Consider the following 18,434-nt stretch of genomic DNA (forward strand, 5'->3'; position numbering starts at 1 on the left):
TGCCGCTGAATCACCCCCTACCCTTCAGCCCCGGATTTCAAAACTCCCCGCCTTCCTTTTGGATCAAATTGGCGGGCACCATGTTGCTGAAATTGTTCCAACTCGCAGGAAATCTAGGAGACCTCGTCGTCGACCACAACCAATGCAGGAGGATTACTTCGATTCCAGTATGGATACCTTTTATCCTGAGGGGAGTCAACCTTTGGTGGGAGATTCAGAGAAACATCCACAGATTCGTCACGAGACTGGATCCTTTTCACCCCAGCCTCAGCATCCAGAAACCTTTGAAGAGCTAGAACAGCTTCCCTTTAAGGCCCTGGAAGCTGAACTTTCAGCAAGCACACAACAGAGCCCAGCTGCACTTCTCGGATCTCCCGAGGAATCAAAACCTCTGGTAGTTTCAGACTCAGATTTGCTGTCAAGTACCCCTGAAAAGGGTGATACTGCTTCAGTCCTGCCAGAAACCCTAGTTCAGCCTACATTGGCTTCCGAGGAGAGAGGATCTTCAGTGCCTCAGGAGGTGGAAGCTCAGCCTTTAGAGTCAGGTCAGAGTTTGAAGAAAGTTGAGCCCGTATCATCTTTGGTCCATGAGGTGTCAACGTGGCCTCGAGAGCCATGGCCTCGAGAGCTTGTAGGTAAACCATCAGACCATCCTGAATATGTGTCATCACCAAGTAAGAATGAGGCTCAACCCTTCAATGTTCCAAGTGCGAGGGAAACACTTGCAGACATGACAATTGACATGTTTGCAGAGGTCAGTAATGAGCGTCAGCCTTCTCCCGAGCAGCAGGAGGTCTCAGCTCAGACTCCAAATGAAGCAACTCCACAACCAGAAACATCGACAACATATCATTCTTCTCTGACACACTCTTCTGCCCTTCCTGCTGTACGACATGCTTCAGAAAAGGCACACGTAGATTTCCCTGAGCAACTGGAACAGAATGTCTCCATGACCTTTAACATATGTGAGCTCTGTACCTGCACAGATAAGACCCTCTCCTGCTCCGGTCTCAGTCCAGAGAAGAGGCTCCATAGAGTGCCTGTGCCAGGGCCCAACACCAACACCTTCACCGTCCTGTAAGAATCCCCTTTCCTCTGTTCTCTGCATTCTGCCTATTGACATAGCAAGCCTTTTCTTCAATGTCTCCCTGTGTCTGCCTCATCCCCCTGCCCACGTTAAATGATTTCCATTTTTTATCTTTTGTTAGTCAAAAGATATCCTCGTTCTCCTTATCTGTTGCTGCTGCTTCTCTAGTCTTTTGGATATAAACGTCCGTACCCTTTTTCCTTCTCTATTTTTATCTCACCATCAACCTATCCTTCATCCCATCATCCACTCATTTAATTCCTTAACCTTTGTTTTCTTTGTGCTACAGCCTTTTTTTAAAAAAAAATAGTTTGTCCTCCTTATCTTTTATTGCTGGTGCCACAATCTTGTGCTTATGGACATGAATTCTGGAGCCAGATTGCCCGAGTTTGCATTTGTTAGCTTTGTTACCTTGGACAAGTTATTTAGCTCTGTGACTCAGTTCCCTTTTCTTGAGGTGGGGGTAATGGTAAGTTATCACCTCCTAATATTGTTGTGATACTTGTTGATTTTGATACTTATGAAGTTAGTACCTTGAAACAAGTTTAACATGAATCCCTATAGAGATGAGGCCAAGGTGGTGGAGAAGGGTTGACTGTGAGATCTAACCAGCTCCAATTGCAACAAAAGTAATACTATGAAATCTATGTAAATACTTTGGGCCAGAGTGATAGTACAGTAGGTAGGGCATTTGCCTTGCACGTGTTCCACCTAGTTCTGATCCCCGGCATCCCATATGGTCCCCTGAGCACCATTATCGGTGATTCCTGAGTGCGGAGCCTGGAGTCACACCTGAGTATTGCCGGGTGTGGCCTCCCCGTGAAACTATATACTTACATCAGGCAACTAGCGTACACATGAATGCTGTCTGTATTCATTAATCTCTCATTTCAGAATTACATTTGTTTACATCGACTTTCTATATAAAGCACCCATTTCCCTCAACTTAGCCACAAGAATATGTCATCGGCTCTTAAACATGATGGCATTGGGGAGAAAGGGAATACACAAAAAGGAAAGGCAGCGTGTCACCAAGCACCAACAGAGGCACAGAAATGTACAGAATCTGGTCAGTTGGGGAAAGCTGCAGAGAGCTGACACAGAGCAACTTTAGCTGGGAATTAGAGGTTGATTTTTTTGGATCAAAAATTATTTATGTGCTGGGCATATAAAAAGCTGTGCACGTTTGGTATGATTTTTGTGTTTGGAGATATGTAATATGCTTGTAATATGAAACATTTACGAATCTGTGCCTCCTTAAACATATCCCTCAACTTGTGGCTTAGACATCATAAAGCATCCAGAAGTCTTGAGTGGAAATGTTCACTAGGTTGGTGGGATAGGTTTCTGTTTCAACATTTTCACCCTGAAAACTGTGTATGTAAACTGATTAGGTTTATATTTGGATTATGTACACATTTGCAGCTTATATACACATGTTGCTGAGGAAAGTTGACAAAACTAGATTCAAAGTGATCCACAGAGTTAGTGTTTAAAACTGAACTCAGGGAGCCAGAGTCCTAGGACAGTGGGTAGGGCTCTTGCCTTGCATGTGGCCAACCCAGGTTCAATCCCGGACACCTCATAGGGTCCCCCTCCATCACTGCCAGCCAGCAGTTCAATTAAAAATTATTGACCCTGAGCGCAGAGCCAGGGGCAAGTCCTGAGCACCATCCCCCCCTCCACCAACTTCATGCGTCTATACATGTGTAAATTCATGAACATATTCTCTTTGTTACAATAGGTCAGTAAAGTAAACAGGATAAGGTGCAAAAATCCCACTTTCCCACTCTACCAGCTATATGACTGCCGCATGGTAACTTCTGTTACCATCTTGGGTTTCCTTCTACTCTCTTTCCTGTGCATTCCTCGCCACTCCCAATGAAGGTAGTTCTTTGTGATTTGTTCTTTTCCTGAGGCACGTTGAATATATCTCTCCTCACTAGTCCCCCCTCACTTTCTAATTTCCCTAGTCTCTATCTAGAAATTTCTACTATCTTGAAATTTCAACAGAGAGCATTGACTTAAACCTTTGGTGTTCCCTGGCAATGCTTTAAAATATTTATTTGCTGATAATTTTGTTCATTTTTCTTTATATGATAATTATGAAATTATAATTTTCTCCATTGATTTGCAGTAGGAGTTACAATAGATGTGAGTTTAGAAAAATGGCTTACAGGCTAATTAGCTGGCAGTATTTATCTACTCCAGGAATTAGGAAATTCAGATTGTGAGATATTTCATTGTTTGACCAGTCACCCCACATCATGTCTTTAGTTGGGCATAATGGGAAACTCATAGCTATGGAGATAAGCTGGAGTATTCTGTGTTTCCATGATTCTTTTACTTATTCTGTTCATTCTTTTCCTACCTGTTCAAATCTGTGAACTGTGTTTCTTCACAGAGATTTCCAAGGAAACTCTATTTCTTCCATTGATGGAAATACATGGAAGGCATACCCATGGGTTGAGAAACTGTGAGTATATTCTCTCCAAATATGAATATTAAAAAATAATTGTACCATAAAATCCTCCCTAGTATACAATTTTAAGATCAACACCACATAGAAGCTATTTCGCCCTCATGTCCCAAAACAACCTCTCTTAGTTATAATAGTTTACTTCTTTAAAAAATTTTGGTTTACCAAGCTCTTACGTTAAAAGTCTTTTTGTTTTCCATTCCATAACTGGTAGAGTTAATTGTATACACACACGCACATATACATATAGGTATATATTTTGGTGATGTAGATGGTTTTTATTGAACTTATTTTAGAAAGATGTGAGAGGAGAAATAGAGAAGTTCTAGAGAGAGCACACAGAGATGAGCAAACAGGAAATGTGTTCACAGGAGAACCTTGGCTTGAGTAGCAAGCCAACATGATTACTTTCTTTCTTTCTTTCTTTCTTTCTTTCTTTCTTTTTTATGTAGGAGTACTGCTATTTATTTAGCCACTGATTAGAACTCCATCTTACTTTTTTTTCATTTTTTATAATTTTATTTATTGAATCACCATGAGAGCAGTTACAAAGCTTTCAGGTCTAAGTCTCTGTCATACAATGAAACACACTTGTACCTTCACCAGTGCCCATTCTCCATCACAAAAAAACCCCAGTATACCCCCCTCCCATACCCTCCCCCTACCTGTGGGGCAGATGATTTCCACATTACTCTCTCTCTACTTTGATCACATTCAATATTTCAACACCAGACCCACCATTATTATTTGAGATTTTACCCCAACACTCAGATCTGTTGAAAAGGCAACAGTAGACAATTTGTGTTCTATTGCTGGTTATGAATAACATATGATGTTGCGTGGCTGTAGTAGGGTCATGTGATTTTGAAATTTCAAAATTTTAACACTTAAATCTGGAGGGATTTCTGCCAAAAGCCACCGGGTTTTGAGATTTGCTCCTGAGTCTCTGGGATCATGGCCGTTGAGCAGCTTGATCAGGAGCCAGAGAGGCCGTTCTTGGGTGATGACTTGGGGTCTCATTGGGACGGGGAGACTAGGACCCGCTCCACCCCCATCCTGTGAGGCCCAACAAGTTTTGTCGCTGCAGGCCCAGACCTGACTGTCTAATGGCCTCTGGAGGATGATGGCCACTGAGCTGCCAAGGGGGCGCAGGCGGAGGGACAACACCCTTTCCCCCCTGGGGTGGCCCGGCGACAGTAACCTACTGCGGAGTCTGGACGCATTTCTGCCAAAAGCCACTGAGTTTTGAGATTTGTTTCTGAGTCTCTGGGATCAAGGCTGTTAAGCAGCTTGATCAGGAGCCAGAGAGGCCGTTCGTGGGCGATGACTTGGGGTCTCGTTGGGGTGGGGAGGACAGACCGGCTCCACCCCCATTCTGTGAGGCCCTGCATGTCTCGTCACTGCGGGCCCAAACCTGACTGTCCAGTGGCCTCTGAACGATGGTTGCCACTGGGCCAACAGGGGGAACAGGCCAAGGCACGAAACCTATTCCCACCTGGGTTAGCCCAGCGCTGGTAACCTACTGCAGGGACCAGACGCATTTCTGCCAAAAGCTGCTGGGTTTCAAGATTTGCTTCTGAATCTCTGGGATCATGGCCATTAAGCAGTTCAATCAGAAACCAGAGAGGCCGTGCCTCCAATTATATAGCTGAGTCGGAGGTGGTTTGTAGGTATGTGGGAAACATACCTAACTTTTGGCAGTTTACTTTCTTGGTAAACTTTGCCCCAAGTTTTTGGGGTCTGGCCAAAGGCACAGCAGCAATTTTGGGGTATCTGGAAGTCTGAAGGTGCCATCAGGCTGCTGATGCTCTCGACTCACAGGTACATGATTACATTCTTCATTAAAAATTTTTAAATGATCCATAATGCGAAAGTAAATCTTCTGATTTGTTTTTTCTATAAATATAACAGCTACCACTTGATACTTTCACTTTATTTTGCTTTAGACTTCTTTCCTGTATGGTGCATAGAGGTTTACCCCATCTATTTAAAATCCTGTTTCATAATAATTCTATTGAAAGATGCTTTGATTTTTTTTGGTCACATGTATTACCGCAGCACAGGGCCTTGTGAATATGGGCAGATAGGTCTGTTAAGTAGATATTTAGAGATGGATTTGTTGGGCTGAAGAGTATATAGTTATAAAAATTTAATTGACCTCAAAATCGTTGTGCCAGTTCATGAAAGTATTGTTTCTCCATGCCCATCCACCTCTGGGCATTCTTTATTTTGGGGCTGCCCTGATGAATCAATAAAAGGGATCCCATCCATATTTTAATTTTATGGTTAGTACAACGGGTAGGGCGTTTGCCTTGCATGGGGCCAACCTGGTCAACCGAGTTTGATTCCTCCGCCCCTCTCAGAGAGCCTGGCAAGCTACGGTGAGTATCTCGCCCACACGGCAAAACCTTGCAAGCTACCCGTGATGTATTCGGTATGCCAAACACAGTAACAAATCTCACAATGTTACTGGTCCTGCTTGAGCAAATCGATGAACAGTGGGAGGACAGTGACAGTGCTATTAAATAACACATATTGACATACCTAATAGCCACCTGTATGTCTAACAACTAACTTCAAATTTGTGATGAAGAACCAAAAGATTGAGATGTCTATAACAAACGCGATGTGAAAAATATCTGTGGTTTGTATTAGAGGCCAAATGAACAATTTGCTAATCTGTCATTGTCAGTTGACATTCCTAATATGAGAAATGACCGTTTTAGGGCCAGAGCGGTAGTACTGTGGGTAGGGTTTTTGCTTTGCATATGGCCTACCAGGATTCAATCCCCACCACCCCATAGGGCCCTCCAGCCCTGCCAGGAGTGATCCCTGAGCACAGAGCCAGGAATAAGCCATGAGCACAGCCAGGCGTGATCTAAAACCAAAACCAAAGGCTGTTTCAGTGCGTTGGAAATAATTGTATTTTCATCCAGGCTATGACCTCAGACCTAGAGAGAAAGTCTACAAATGGAAATCGCTTGCATACTTTTCTAAACATTAAAAAAAGTAGAATTTTTTTTTAAATAATTTTGCTCTGGTGCCACACAGTGGTGCGCAGGGGTTATCCTTAGTTCTGAAAGGTGAAATTTTTCTAAACAAAAGGGGACATTGGAGCAGGGAATCTAAACCATAATTGGCAGCAATTATCGGTTTCCAACATGGGTGTCCTCAACAGACTATACAAACTTTCCAGTTCTGGGGCCTGGGCTGGGGGCAAACCGTGTGGAGACTCCCTTTTACATTTGATCCTTATAAGGTAAAGGAGGGAAGAGAAGCCGAATTTCAAGTCTTTGTTTGAAAATCTTGGATAGATTTCCTGCCCTCTGGTCCTGCCTTCCAAGGCAACCCAATTCCATGGACCAGTATCAAATTCTCTGCCTCTGGAAAGGCTTTAAGCTTTGCAGACTGCTGACCTGAGTTTGAGCACCCCATATGGTCCCTTGAGCACCACCAGGAATGATCCCTGAGCGAAGAGCCAGGAGTAACCACTGAGCACTTCTGGGTGTGGCCCCACAACAAAACAAAGCACCGAAGAAACCCCCCAAATAATGTTCGTTCAAGTCAGGGGTGTGTGTCAGAGGAGGGTGTGATTGGTAGGGGCACGCTTGGGGCCTCTGGGAAGCTGGGTTCCTTGTCAGGAACGTGTCTTGGGGCCTTCGCTTTATTGGCCTGCTCTTTTTTGTTGGGGGGGGGGGGGTGCACAGCTACTGGTTATGGGCTGACTCCTGGCAGACGTGGGGGATCTATGGGGTGCCGGGTCCGACCCAGGTAAGCCACGTGCAAGGCAAAAACCCTCCCCACTGTACTATTGCTCTGGGCCCAAATGTCATGTGCACTTTGTGCACGTTTTCCTTCCCAGAACAAAACAATTTAATGGTGTTAAGTTTCTTAGGGCTTCCTTTCCAGACTTAATTTCATTCTTCATGGGGGACTCAGAGTAATGTTTGGGAAGAGAGCAGGGAGTGGCAGCCCTGTGTTTCTGGTGTCACACAGAATTTGGATCTGACAGATTTTGTGACCTAGAGAATATGCTTTATATAGGTTACTTGGTGAGAAGAGTCAATAGCTGTGTTCGTGTTCATGATGCATCTAGGTGAGGACAAAATAAAGAGTTTAAACAGAGGCCACTATCCCTAAGTTAAATAAGAATTGGGATATTTAGATAGCACCATTATTATGTGTAAGAATAGTCCTGTGCACAGCTGCACACGCTAGGGGAAAAGGCAGCTCAGCTAGAGAAGGGAGCACCAAATAAAGGGCGTCGGGTGGTTCTTCTCAGGATGGGAAATGCATGATGAGAGTAGACTATAGACCGAACAAGATTGCCACTCAATGTCTCTTTTGCAAACCACAGCACTCAAAAGGAGAGAGATAAGAAAAGGGATGCCCTGCCACAGAGGTAGGGTGGGATGGGAGGATGGGGGGTGGGAGGGATACTGGGACTGGTTGTGGTGGAGAATGGGCACTGGTGGAGGGATGGGTATTCAATCATTGTATAACTGAAACCCAAGCACAGAAATTTGTAAGTCTACAGCTGTACCTCATGGTGTTTCACTAATAAAAATTTAAGAAAAAAAATAGTCCTATGTAATAAATAGTCATAGTTATTTTGCATTTTAGACCAGAAATAATTTTTCCATTTTTCAGAATACTCAGTGACAATTCTTTGGCAGAATTACGTAAGGATTCATTTGAAGCCCTTCCAAACCTCAAGTACTTGTAAGTTAATCATTTATTTATGAATTTTTAGCTCTGTTTTTAAAACAAGGGGGTGTGCAAGTTAATCTTCATCCTTTTTTCCAGCAATAAAATTTTGTAGTTTTGTAAGTATGGCATTAAAAACCTCTCATGTCATTTCTGACACTAAATTACATTTGCATATATATATATATGATGTCGGTGGGCCCCACGGATGACTTATGTGAAGCGGGGTCTCGCAGAAAGGAATTTCAGGAGTAGACAAGCAGTGAGTGAAGTTAATGGATTTTATTTGTAGGATTTTTAGGTGCGGAGGGGGAGAGAGAGAGAGAGAAAGCGAGAGAGAGAGTAAAGTTAGACACGAAAGAATGAAAGTACACATCTGAAGAGGGGAGATGCGGGCCACACATGTGCTCAGACACCACATGTGCTCGGCCACGTGGGCGCAAGCAGCACATGGGCTCAGGCAGCATATGTGCGCCCTTCCTTTGTTCAAGGTGGCCTTTATAGGGTTTCTCCAGCCTGTCCCCACGTGAGGCCTCTTTCCAGGTAAAAGTCCGTTGCTAAGGAGGTTACCAGGGAGGTCCAAAAAGAGGAATTCCGTGGGGAGGCCTATATCCTGAGGGTCTGGTCTTATCAGGCCTTTGTTTTCTGTGTCCGCAAGGTGGGTCATTCCTAGAATTCTTCTTCCATGAAACTTTGTTTCATTGCAAAGGGCCTTTCCCTATCTACCTGCCTACATCATATATATATATGGACATATATGAAAAAAAAACCTTTAGGCTTACTCTTCAAGCCCATGTTCTCCCTGGATCATGTAATTTGCTTACTTGTCCTCATGTCTCTTTGTCTGCTTTTTCTGCTCTGAGAAGCCGTGTTATCTCATGAACACATTCTTTCTCTTTCCCACCCCCCCACATCTTTCTAAGAAAGTTTCTTTCGATGTAAACTATCTTGCTTCACAAAAGTGTTTTTCAAACTTTACTAATAGATGAAAAGTACTTATATCTGCTCCACCCATAGAAACCTAAGTGCTAATATACCATCTCCTCCGTGTTCATATAGAGTTCCTTTATGGATCAAATCCAATGCATGGTCCAGTTTTACCTGGCCCATTAATTTAAGAATTGTTTTTGTCAGCTGAGGAGATTGCACAAATGATGAGTGTGATGCTTTGCAACAGGAGGCCCGGGTTGGATTTCCAGCAGGACACAGTTCTGGGCTCCCCAGTCCCTGACTCCCAGTAATATCCCTGAAGTAGACCCTGAGCACTACTAAATAAAAACAAAAATCTATGCAAATATGTTCGTTTTTATTTTTTAATATTTATTTATTATTTATTGCTTTTTGGATCACACTCAGCGATACTCAGGGGATACTCCTGGCTCTGCACTCAGGAATTACTCCTGGCAATGTTGGGGCGACCATATGAGATGCTGGGGATCAAACCCGGGTCAGCTGCGTGCAGTGCAAGGCCAACGCCCCACTATCTCTCCTGCCCATGTTTTATTTATTTTTTAATTTTGTGTATGAAGCAAGGTAGTTTTTATTTAAACTTATTTAGAAAGATGTGAGGGAGAGAAAGTAAGAAGTCTGTGTTCAAGAGAGAACACAGGCTCTCCAGAGTGGAAAAAAGCAAGCAAAGAAACAGACAGAAACAAGTGAGATATTTAGGGCATGAAGAGCAAGCCAGGTGCTTTTATTCAATCCTTCCAAAAGGGTTGTTTTTTCCTGGAATTTTGCATACTAAAACTTCATCTGGGTGTTTTCACAGGAATGCCTTACACTGTTGATATTCTCTTTGTTATCTCATGGATTCTTGTGTAACTTCTTCTCTGAGGGGACCAGCCTTTTCTGGGTGGGGCCTTGGAATTTTGCATCCTGCTGATATCTCAGTTTCTCTTCAAAGAGCTCAGAATTTGTATGTCAAATGATGTGATTGTCGAGCTCTTGGGATGCATGCAAGGCAAAGGCCCCACCAGCTGTACTATTGCTTCAGCCCATGGTTTTATTGATTTTGTTTTTTAATTTTGTGTGTGAAGCAAGATAGCTTTTATTAAAACTTACTTAGAAAGATGTGAGGATTTGTATTTCAAATGATGTGATGGACAAGCTCTTGGGCTACTTTGGGGCTAGAGAATTTCTTCTTTAGTTTTATTATTCCCCCAAAGAACTTTCCAGGGCCCCTCACCCTGCCAGCTTGCACCAGCAGGAACGGGAAAGCAGTCCCAGCCTCATCACAGGCAATGTGGGTTCACCGCCTGTCCCTTGCAGGAAAGAATTTAAAGAGGTGCAACAGTGAAGCAGCATAGATTTATTGGATGTAAGGTGCTTAGGAAGATGTGGGAGGAGAGAAAGGAGGGTGATGTTGGAGAGGGAGCACCAGCTTTTCCAGCGTGAAAGTGAAAAAGCAAAGGAACATAGAGACTAGCAAGTGAGATACATGGGAGAGCACAGCTTGAAGAGCAAAAGAAAACTATGTGTTTGTAAAATCTACATTTGTGTTTTTCTGTAAAAAAAAGAAAAATTAAAATATGCTCTGCAAAATCTAGAATATTATTATTTTTAAATTTCTGGCCTTTCTACAAAACTTTTAAAAGCTGGTTTAATAAAAAATTATTTAAAAAATAAAATAAAAATAAACCTGAATTATAAGGAAAATAAAGAACTTGAATGCCATTAGCCCAGAATTTAAAAAAAAAAATTATTTTTCTCATTGTGATTTGCAATACAACATTCTAACACCCTATGTCAACATATTTTCGAATTACCTATGACTTAAACGAACATTTATATGGGAAATACGAGGCTAATACAGATGGATTCTATAGCAGTAGTATTAAGAGCAGAGGAGGTTATCACGAGGAGAGTTCTGGTGATAAAAATTCCAGTGTAGGAAATGTTGGGCGATTGTCAGACAGACATCTTGGACAGAATCTCGTAAAAAGAGAGCAGGAGAGAGGTAAAACACAGGAAAAACACCTCAGTGCTCTCAGAAGACCAAGAGAAAGAGGAGGGACCTAGACCCAGGTGTTGTAAGCCAGGGCTAGCATGCCGAGCTTGCTCGTGCCCACCTGCGCTGGGGCACTCAGGCCTGTAGCAGATCACTGGGCAGGTCTGTGAAATCCCCCACCACAGTTCCTGCTTTAGTTGATTTGGAGTAGTGAGGCTGGTACTTGAGAACTATTAGGAAGGTTAATACATGACGGTGTGCATTGTGTGTTGGAAAAGGAAAGACTGGGCCTTGCTTCTGCACATGGGTGACCCAGGTTTGATCTGTAGCACCATGCAAGATCCCTTGAGCACCCACAGAGTGATCTGTGTGCAGTCAGGAGTAAGCCCTGAGAACTGCCAAGGAAGGAAGGAGACCAAGAAGGGAGGGAGGCAAGAGAAGAAGAGGGATGAGCTAGCAGATAGGTATACCCATCTTGGTCATGTGTGAAAGAACTTAAGTAGAATTCAAAGATACAGAACAGTCACTTGTAGTCAAATCAAAGTTCAGTACTCTGATTTTCTTTGTTCCACCACTGTACAATTAAAGCATTGAAATTCATGGAATATTCAGAAAATGTAGAACCAAAAATTGAATTTCTATGATCATAGAAAAGTTTAATTCTAAATTAGTTCAAAGTTCTGTCTAAAGGGATTTTCATATTATATGAAAAAGGCTAATTTTTTCTAGGCTAGTTTTTATTAGCCTAGAAAACAGCTACACAGGAAGGTATATAAACATGAGACTGTTCATTTGAATATTGAAATAACTATATTAAATATAGTAATTTTACATGAAGATAAAAAACTCAACCCCATCTAGAACATAAAATCACCTCATCAATTCTCTGCTCCGAGAAAAGTTTAACTCCAATATTAGAACCAAGTAGTCGTACATTTTATTCATGAAGATGTGTGGTTGAGAAAAAGGAAAGCCAGGTTAGGGATTCTGGAACATTCAGATCTACTCATTCAATATTTATTTTGACTTCTACTAGTTATTCCTAAAATTAGATATTTGTTAGTTAATTGAAGCAATATTTTCCCTTTTCTTTCCCTAGAGATTTATCCTGCAATAAAATACAGTTTATTGAAAGGCGGACATTTGAAGCAGTACCGTATTTGCAATCTGTGTAAGTTCAAAATATGCTTCATTATTTTTGGATTTTTTTTTTTTTTTGCTTTTTGGGTAATACCTGGTGATGCACAGGGGTTACTCCTGGCTCATGCACTCAGGAATTACTCCTGGTGGTGCTCAGGGGACCATATGGGATGCTGAGAATCGAACCCGAGTTGGCCACGTGCAAGGCAAACGCCCTACCCGCTGTACTATCACTCCAGCCCCTATTTTTGGAATTTTTGTAACACTTAATTGTCAGCCTCTATTATTCAATTTAATATTATTAGAACATTAAAAGTGGCTACTAGAACTGTACAGCAAATCCTTTTTTGCCTGTAAGTAACGATTACAATGGCCCTCAACCAGGATGATTTTGTACTCATATGACCCTTGATAGTGTCTCCAGATAGTTTTTTTATTGTTTTGATTGCCAGATCTGTAATGATGCTGTTGGTGTCTAGTAAGCAGAGGCCTCCAGATACACTGCTGAATATCGACAATGTACTGGACAGCGCCCCCACCCCCCCAGTTATCCAGCCCCCATGTGGTAGTAGTGCTGAAGTCATGAATCCCTGTCCTAGAGAACTTAATTACTTAAGTATTTGTTAAAATACTTAATACAAAATTTGCTATTTTGCGTCTAATGCCCCCACAGCATCATAAACATCAAAGAATAAACCTTAAGCTTAGGTCGTCCACAGTGATGTTTAGCACATGAAATGTGTTTATGTGAATTAGAAGTTATGCTGGGTGTGACCCAAAAACCAAAAAACAAAAAAATTCGTCCTTCTTCTTCCTTCTTCTTTCTTCCTTCTTCCTTCTTCTTTCTTCTGCTGCTGCCACTGCTTTTATCTTTTTTTTTTCTTTTTTTTCTTTGGTAGGAATCTTAGTTGCAATTTAATCACCGAACTGAGCTTTGGAACGTTTCAGTCCTGGCATGAAATGCAGTTTTTACACAAAATGTAAGTGAAAAAGCAGATAAATATATATATAATAAAACTGCATAACCTCATCGTACAGTTATTATTAGCTAAGTGGCATAAGGCCAGTGTGAACTCTAACAAGTGTGTCTTGAGATCAGTCCCTTTTTTCAAATGAGGAAACTAAGGAACGAAGAGGCCAAGAGATTTGCATGGCGCATGGCATGCTTTGCTTTTTCCTGTTACTGATGATTGGCATGAGCACTAACAGAAAGGCATCCGTTAGCATTGTCTTGTGATTCCCACTGGTGCAGCGCTGACCTGTGAATGAGGCTTTAAATTCCCAGTTTAATTCCAGCTTTGGTTCCTGTTCATGTGCAAAGTTCCTAACCACTTAAATGTATGCAACAAAGAGCTGGGAAGAACTAGATATAGCAGTTTTTACTGGGAGTTGGCAGGGAAGGAAAGTTATGGATTCGTTCATAGCTGGTAGCTTCTTTCACATGGTGAAGCAGAAGAGTATCTGAACGTCTGTCTTAGCATATTTCCCTCCTAAGAATCTCGAACATTATTTTGAAGAAAAAAATGATATATATACAAATTGAATTCACTGTGCTCAGTATAAACCTTTGAGCTAGGGCAAAAGGTAGAAAAAGCTATGGTAAAGACGTTCAATAGGCTTCACACCTGGCAGTGCTGGGGAGGGACCAGGATCACTCCTGGCAAAGCTGGCTTCACACTGGCCAGCTGACCTAGAAGGAGGCCATGTATGGCACCTGGAGTTCTGTGGTGCGGTGGAATCAAACTCTGGGCCTTATACATGGCAGACATGTGCTCTATCTCAAACTATCTCTCTGACCCCAGAAGCGTTTGTGTTACGTCAGACTGAGTGAAAAGTATTCATCAAAAATACGTTGCTGTTGTCTAATTTCATTATACTTACTTTTCTGATTACTCGTCTGTAAGAAGTCTGTGGTTTTATACCCTTTGGGTGAAAAGTTCTCTCTGATTTCTCTGATTTGATGTGACACAAGCAGATCAAAGTTCAGAGACATAAAGGAAATTCTGTACTCAAGCGGAAGATCCTCCTTTGAAAACGAGTCTTCACCTGCTTGTGTTTCAGAAATCCAGTTTTACACAGTTTCCTGCAGATTCGATGAAGGTAGGGCAGGAAGGCAGCTCGGTGATTCTTCATGGGTATAGACCTGAGTTGACTCCCCGGAAGACCAGTTTAGTAAGGAGCAGGCTTAGAGATAATAGTTACCTCATTGTTTTAATGCCGCATTTTTACTAAGCATTTTATTATACCAGGCATCATAAGAACCTCAGTTTCGGTATAGTTTTATAGGAGACGGTGGGGGTTGGGGGCGGGGAAACGCATCATAGTTCATAAAAGTTAAGACATTCAAGAACATTCACAGAGTGACATTTCTTCTGAGCGTCAGGCCTGTCTATACAGAAGAAAGCAGGGTGTTTGTCACCAAGAACCTTAAACACTGAAGGAAAGAAGACAGATGCTGGTGGGAAAGCATGAGAGCCCCACTGCTAGTCCAGACGGCAGGGTAACAAGATAGCGGGATGACACTGGAGATAACGGTGGGTGGTATACTAAGAAAGACTCATGATGAATGAGGTTGAGGAGACAGCTCAAAGAGCTGGAGCACACGCTTTGCACTTCCGGGAGTGACCCCCATTCACACCTCAGAATGTGGCCCCCCAAAATGAGAAGAAAACCCAACAAATTGAAAATGGAGAAGGTGATGATTGATTTGCATTGCAGCACAGCGGTAGGGCGTTTGCCTTGTGCGCAGCCGGCCCAGCCGAGCCAGGTTCGATTCCTCTGCCCCTCTCGGAAAGCCCGGCAAGCTACCGAGAGTATCTCGCCGGCACAGCAAAGCCTGTCAAGCTACCCGTGACGTATTCAATATTCAATTCAGTAACAACAAGTCTCAAAATGGAGACGTTACTGGGCCCGCTCAAGCAAATCCATGAACAACGGGAGGACAGAAATACGGAGATACTGAAATTTTACTCTGAAATGAGAGATAAAGGTAATGAAAGAATCAGAGATACCTGGAAAGAAATGATCATCCCTGTCATGTGATTTAAATAGAACTAGCTCCTACGACCAATTCGGTCAGCTCAACAGATTGTCACGGAGTCTGGGGAGATAGTGCACGCTTTAGTGCTGGAGACCGAGGGTCAAGCCCCTGCACGACATGGTTCACCAGCACTGCACCAAGTGACCCCCAAACACCAGTGATGGCACTACCCACCCCAGCACCGAATGTGTTGGGGCCCGAATGTTTTGGGGGGTGGGCTCCTTTCTTTGGGTCCTAATTTTTCTAAATGACCAAGCTCATTCCTTTCAGGTACAATTTGCCTGTGTGATCAAAACTCTGTGACTGGAGCACAATTACCGTGGATGCGCGGCTTGCGTTGCACATGGATGACCTGGGTTTAAGCCTCAGCACCCCACAGGGTCTCCCTGAGCTTAGCCAGGAGTAAGGCCTGAGCACCCTGCCATGTGTGGCCCAAAAACAACAAGGGGAAAAAAGCTGTTACATCTCTTTCCAAAGGCCAGGGATGCTAGTCCTTCAGTTACGTCACTTTATGGCCTATCTGACAAATGACTGGGTTGATTAGAAGCTGGGTTGATCATGATTTACTCCCTGCATTAAATATACCTGGGAAGAGCTCGAGATGAGCGCCAGAGAGAGAGCTCAGTGGGCTGAGGACCCGTCAGATGTAATCAACCTAAGCACAAAAGAAAACAGGCCCAGCTGAGGTGAATTGATGAGGAAGCTGAACTCCAAACCTTACTTGCAAGATCTCGGGGAAGATCCCAGCAATTTTTATATTCATAATTTTGCATTTCATTTATTTTGTTAAGCAGGGTTTTAGTAAACTATATAAAATTCAGGGCCCACAAAGCCTTGCTTCTTCGTGGATTCTGGGTAATTATCACTCAGTGAGTTTCTTGAATGAAGCATCTATAATATTAATAAACACTGAGAGGGGAACACATTATCAGTTGAATGAGTAACAGGTCACCTACAATATGCCATAATAATTTGCAACTAAATTAATAAATTTTCCATAAATTGCCAGAATATTTATAAGATGCCATTTTTTAAAAAAACTTTTATTAGTGAAACACCATGAGGTACAGTTGTAGACTTACAGATTTCTGTGCTTGGGTTTCAGGTATACAATGATCGAGTACCCATCCCTCCACCAGTGCCCATTTTCCACCACCACGGATCCCAGTATCCCTCCCACCCTCTATGTCCCCCATCCCACCCTGCCTCTGTGACAGGGCATTCCCCTTTGTTCTCTCTCTCCTTTTGGGTGCTGTGGTTTGCAAAAGAGGCATTGAGTGGCAATCATGTTCGGTCTATAGTCCACTTTCAGCATGCATCTTCCATCCTGGGAGGATCCTCCCAAAATCCTTTATTTGGTGCTCCCTTCTCTATCTGAGCTAACTTTTCCCCTAGCATGTGTGGCTGGCCTCCAAGCCATGGAGTGAACCTCCTGGTACTTACCTCAGCTATTCCTGGGTGTTAGTCTCCTATTTTGTTTGTTACTTTATGTTCCCCCGATGAATGCAGTCCTTCTCTGTCTGTCCCTCTCTTTCTGACTCATTTCACTTAGCATGATACTTTCCATATAGTACCACTTGTATGTAAATTTCATAACTTCATCTTTTCTAACAGCTGCATAGTACTCTATTGTGTAGATGTACCAAAGTTTCTTTAACCAGTCATCTGTTCTCGGGCACTCAGGTTTTATCCAGATTCTGGCTATTGTAAAGAGTGCTGCAATGAACAAGCAAGTGCAGATGTCACTACGGCTATGCTTGTTTGCCTCTCTGGGATATATTCCCGGGAGTGGTATTGCTGGGTCAAATGGGAGCTAAATTTCTAAATTTTGGGGAATTGACCATTGTTTTTGAAAGGGTCGTAATCATATCTCTTACAGATGAAATCAGGAATGAAGTATGTTATGGGAATCCAACAGTGTTTGCTAATCCTAAATGTTCAGTTTTGTTTTTTTTCCTTTTGCTTATGTTTATGGGCCAAACCACCATGCTCAGGGGTTGTTCCTGGCTCTCCTCTCCGCGATTACTCCTGGTGGTGCCTGGGGGACCATATGGGATACCAGGGATCAAACCCAGGTCAGCTGTGTGCAAGGCAAACGTCCTACCTGCTGTACGATTGCTCTGGTCCCAAGTAACTTTTTTTTCTCCTTCTGACTTTCAAGTGTTTCTTCATTCACCTACACAGGTCTAGACTGCTGGCTCGTTTAAACAATTCTTTTAGTCATTTCGTCGGTTCGAACGATACAAGTTCCATGATGGTAGCAACTGAAGACTTGACAAAGTACAAAGGTGCTGCCGTACTCAGACAGAGCATGTGGACACTCTGGCTTGTTTGTGGAACTTCAGTATTTTGCCAAGACATAAGAACTAAGATAGAACAGAGGAAACCCAAAACTTGTTCCCACTGACCACGTGACCCCACTGTGGAGATGATCAGTGAGGTGGGAGCTGCACTGTGAAGGCAGACGGAGCTGTGGTCAGGGCGAAGCCCTCACTCTCTCCACGCCACAAGGCATAATGACCTGTCTTTAGATAAGTGTCCACACAAGAGCTTACTCGAAGGCATTGTTATCATTTGTGGTTATGTTCTGAACTCCTGGCAGCAGCTTCTCCTAGTTCAGAAGCTTCTACCTTAAAGATGAAGGCCGCTCAGGACCTTGGAATGGTTTAGGGGTGACTGGTTGGAAAGTTGAGGAGTTCATCACATTCAGCAACTACTCTGGTCTCCCAAGTGCATCTTTTCCTCCCATCTTTGCAAGGAGACATCTTCTGTTTAAACTTAGTACTGCTGCCAGAGCACTGCCAGGGGTCATTCCCGAGCACCACCCAGATGTGGTCCAGCCACACCCTGTAGTCTCCCAACAACCCCCAACCCCCGCCAACATGTTTAGCTTTCCTCCTCTTTATTGTTGCGAAATGTCTGAGGGTCATACACAGCCCTGGCTGTGATGCTCCCATATTCAAATCCCACATCAGGGCCAGGCGCTTGGCCCCTTGCCAGGCGCTTTGCTGAAGGCCTCTGTCCTTTTGGGGGG

At 43.1% G+C, this 18,434-nt stretch overlaps 1 protein-coding gene across 1 annotated transcript in view; it reads left to right on the top strand.

The window, feature by feature from the left end:
* Nucleotides 1–142: 142 nt before the first annotated feature.
* The window catches only part of LOC130024259 (leucine-rich repeat-containing protein 37B-like), a 46,742-nt gene continuing 28,450 nt past the window's right edge, over nucleotides 143–18,434 (top strand). The window contains exons 1-5 of the mRNA XM_056114986.1: nucleotides 143–1,077; nucleotides 3,492–3,563; nucleotides 8,217–8,288; nucleotides 12,320–12,391; nucleotides 13,260–13,340. Of these exons, the coding sequence (XP_055970961.1) occupies nucleotides 143–1,077; nucleotides 3,492–3,563; nucleotides 8,217–8,288; nucleotides 12,320–12,391; nucleotides 13,260–13,340 (1,232 nt within the window). The remainder of the gene's footprint in view (nucleotides 1,078–3,491; nucleotides 3,564–8,216; nucleotides 8,289–12,319; nucleotides 12,392–13,259; nucleotides 13,341–18,434) is intronic.

The sequence above is a fragment of the Sorex fumeus genome, unplaced genomic scaffold (assembly GCF_029834395.1).
Source record: "Sorex fumeus unplaced genomic scaffold, SorFum_2.1 ptg000001l, whole genome shotgun sequence".
NCBI classification, from domain to species: Eukaryota; Metazoa; Chordata; class Mammalia; order Eulipotyphla; family Soricidae; genus Sorex; species Sorex fumeus.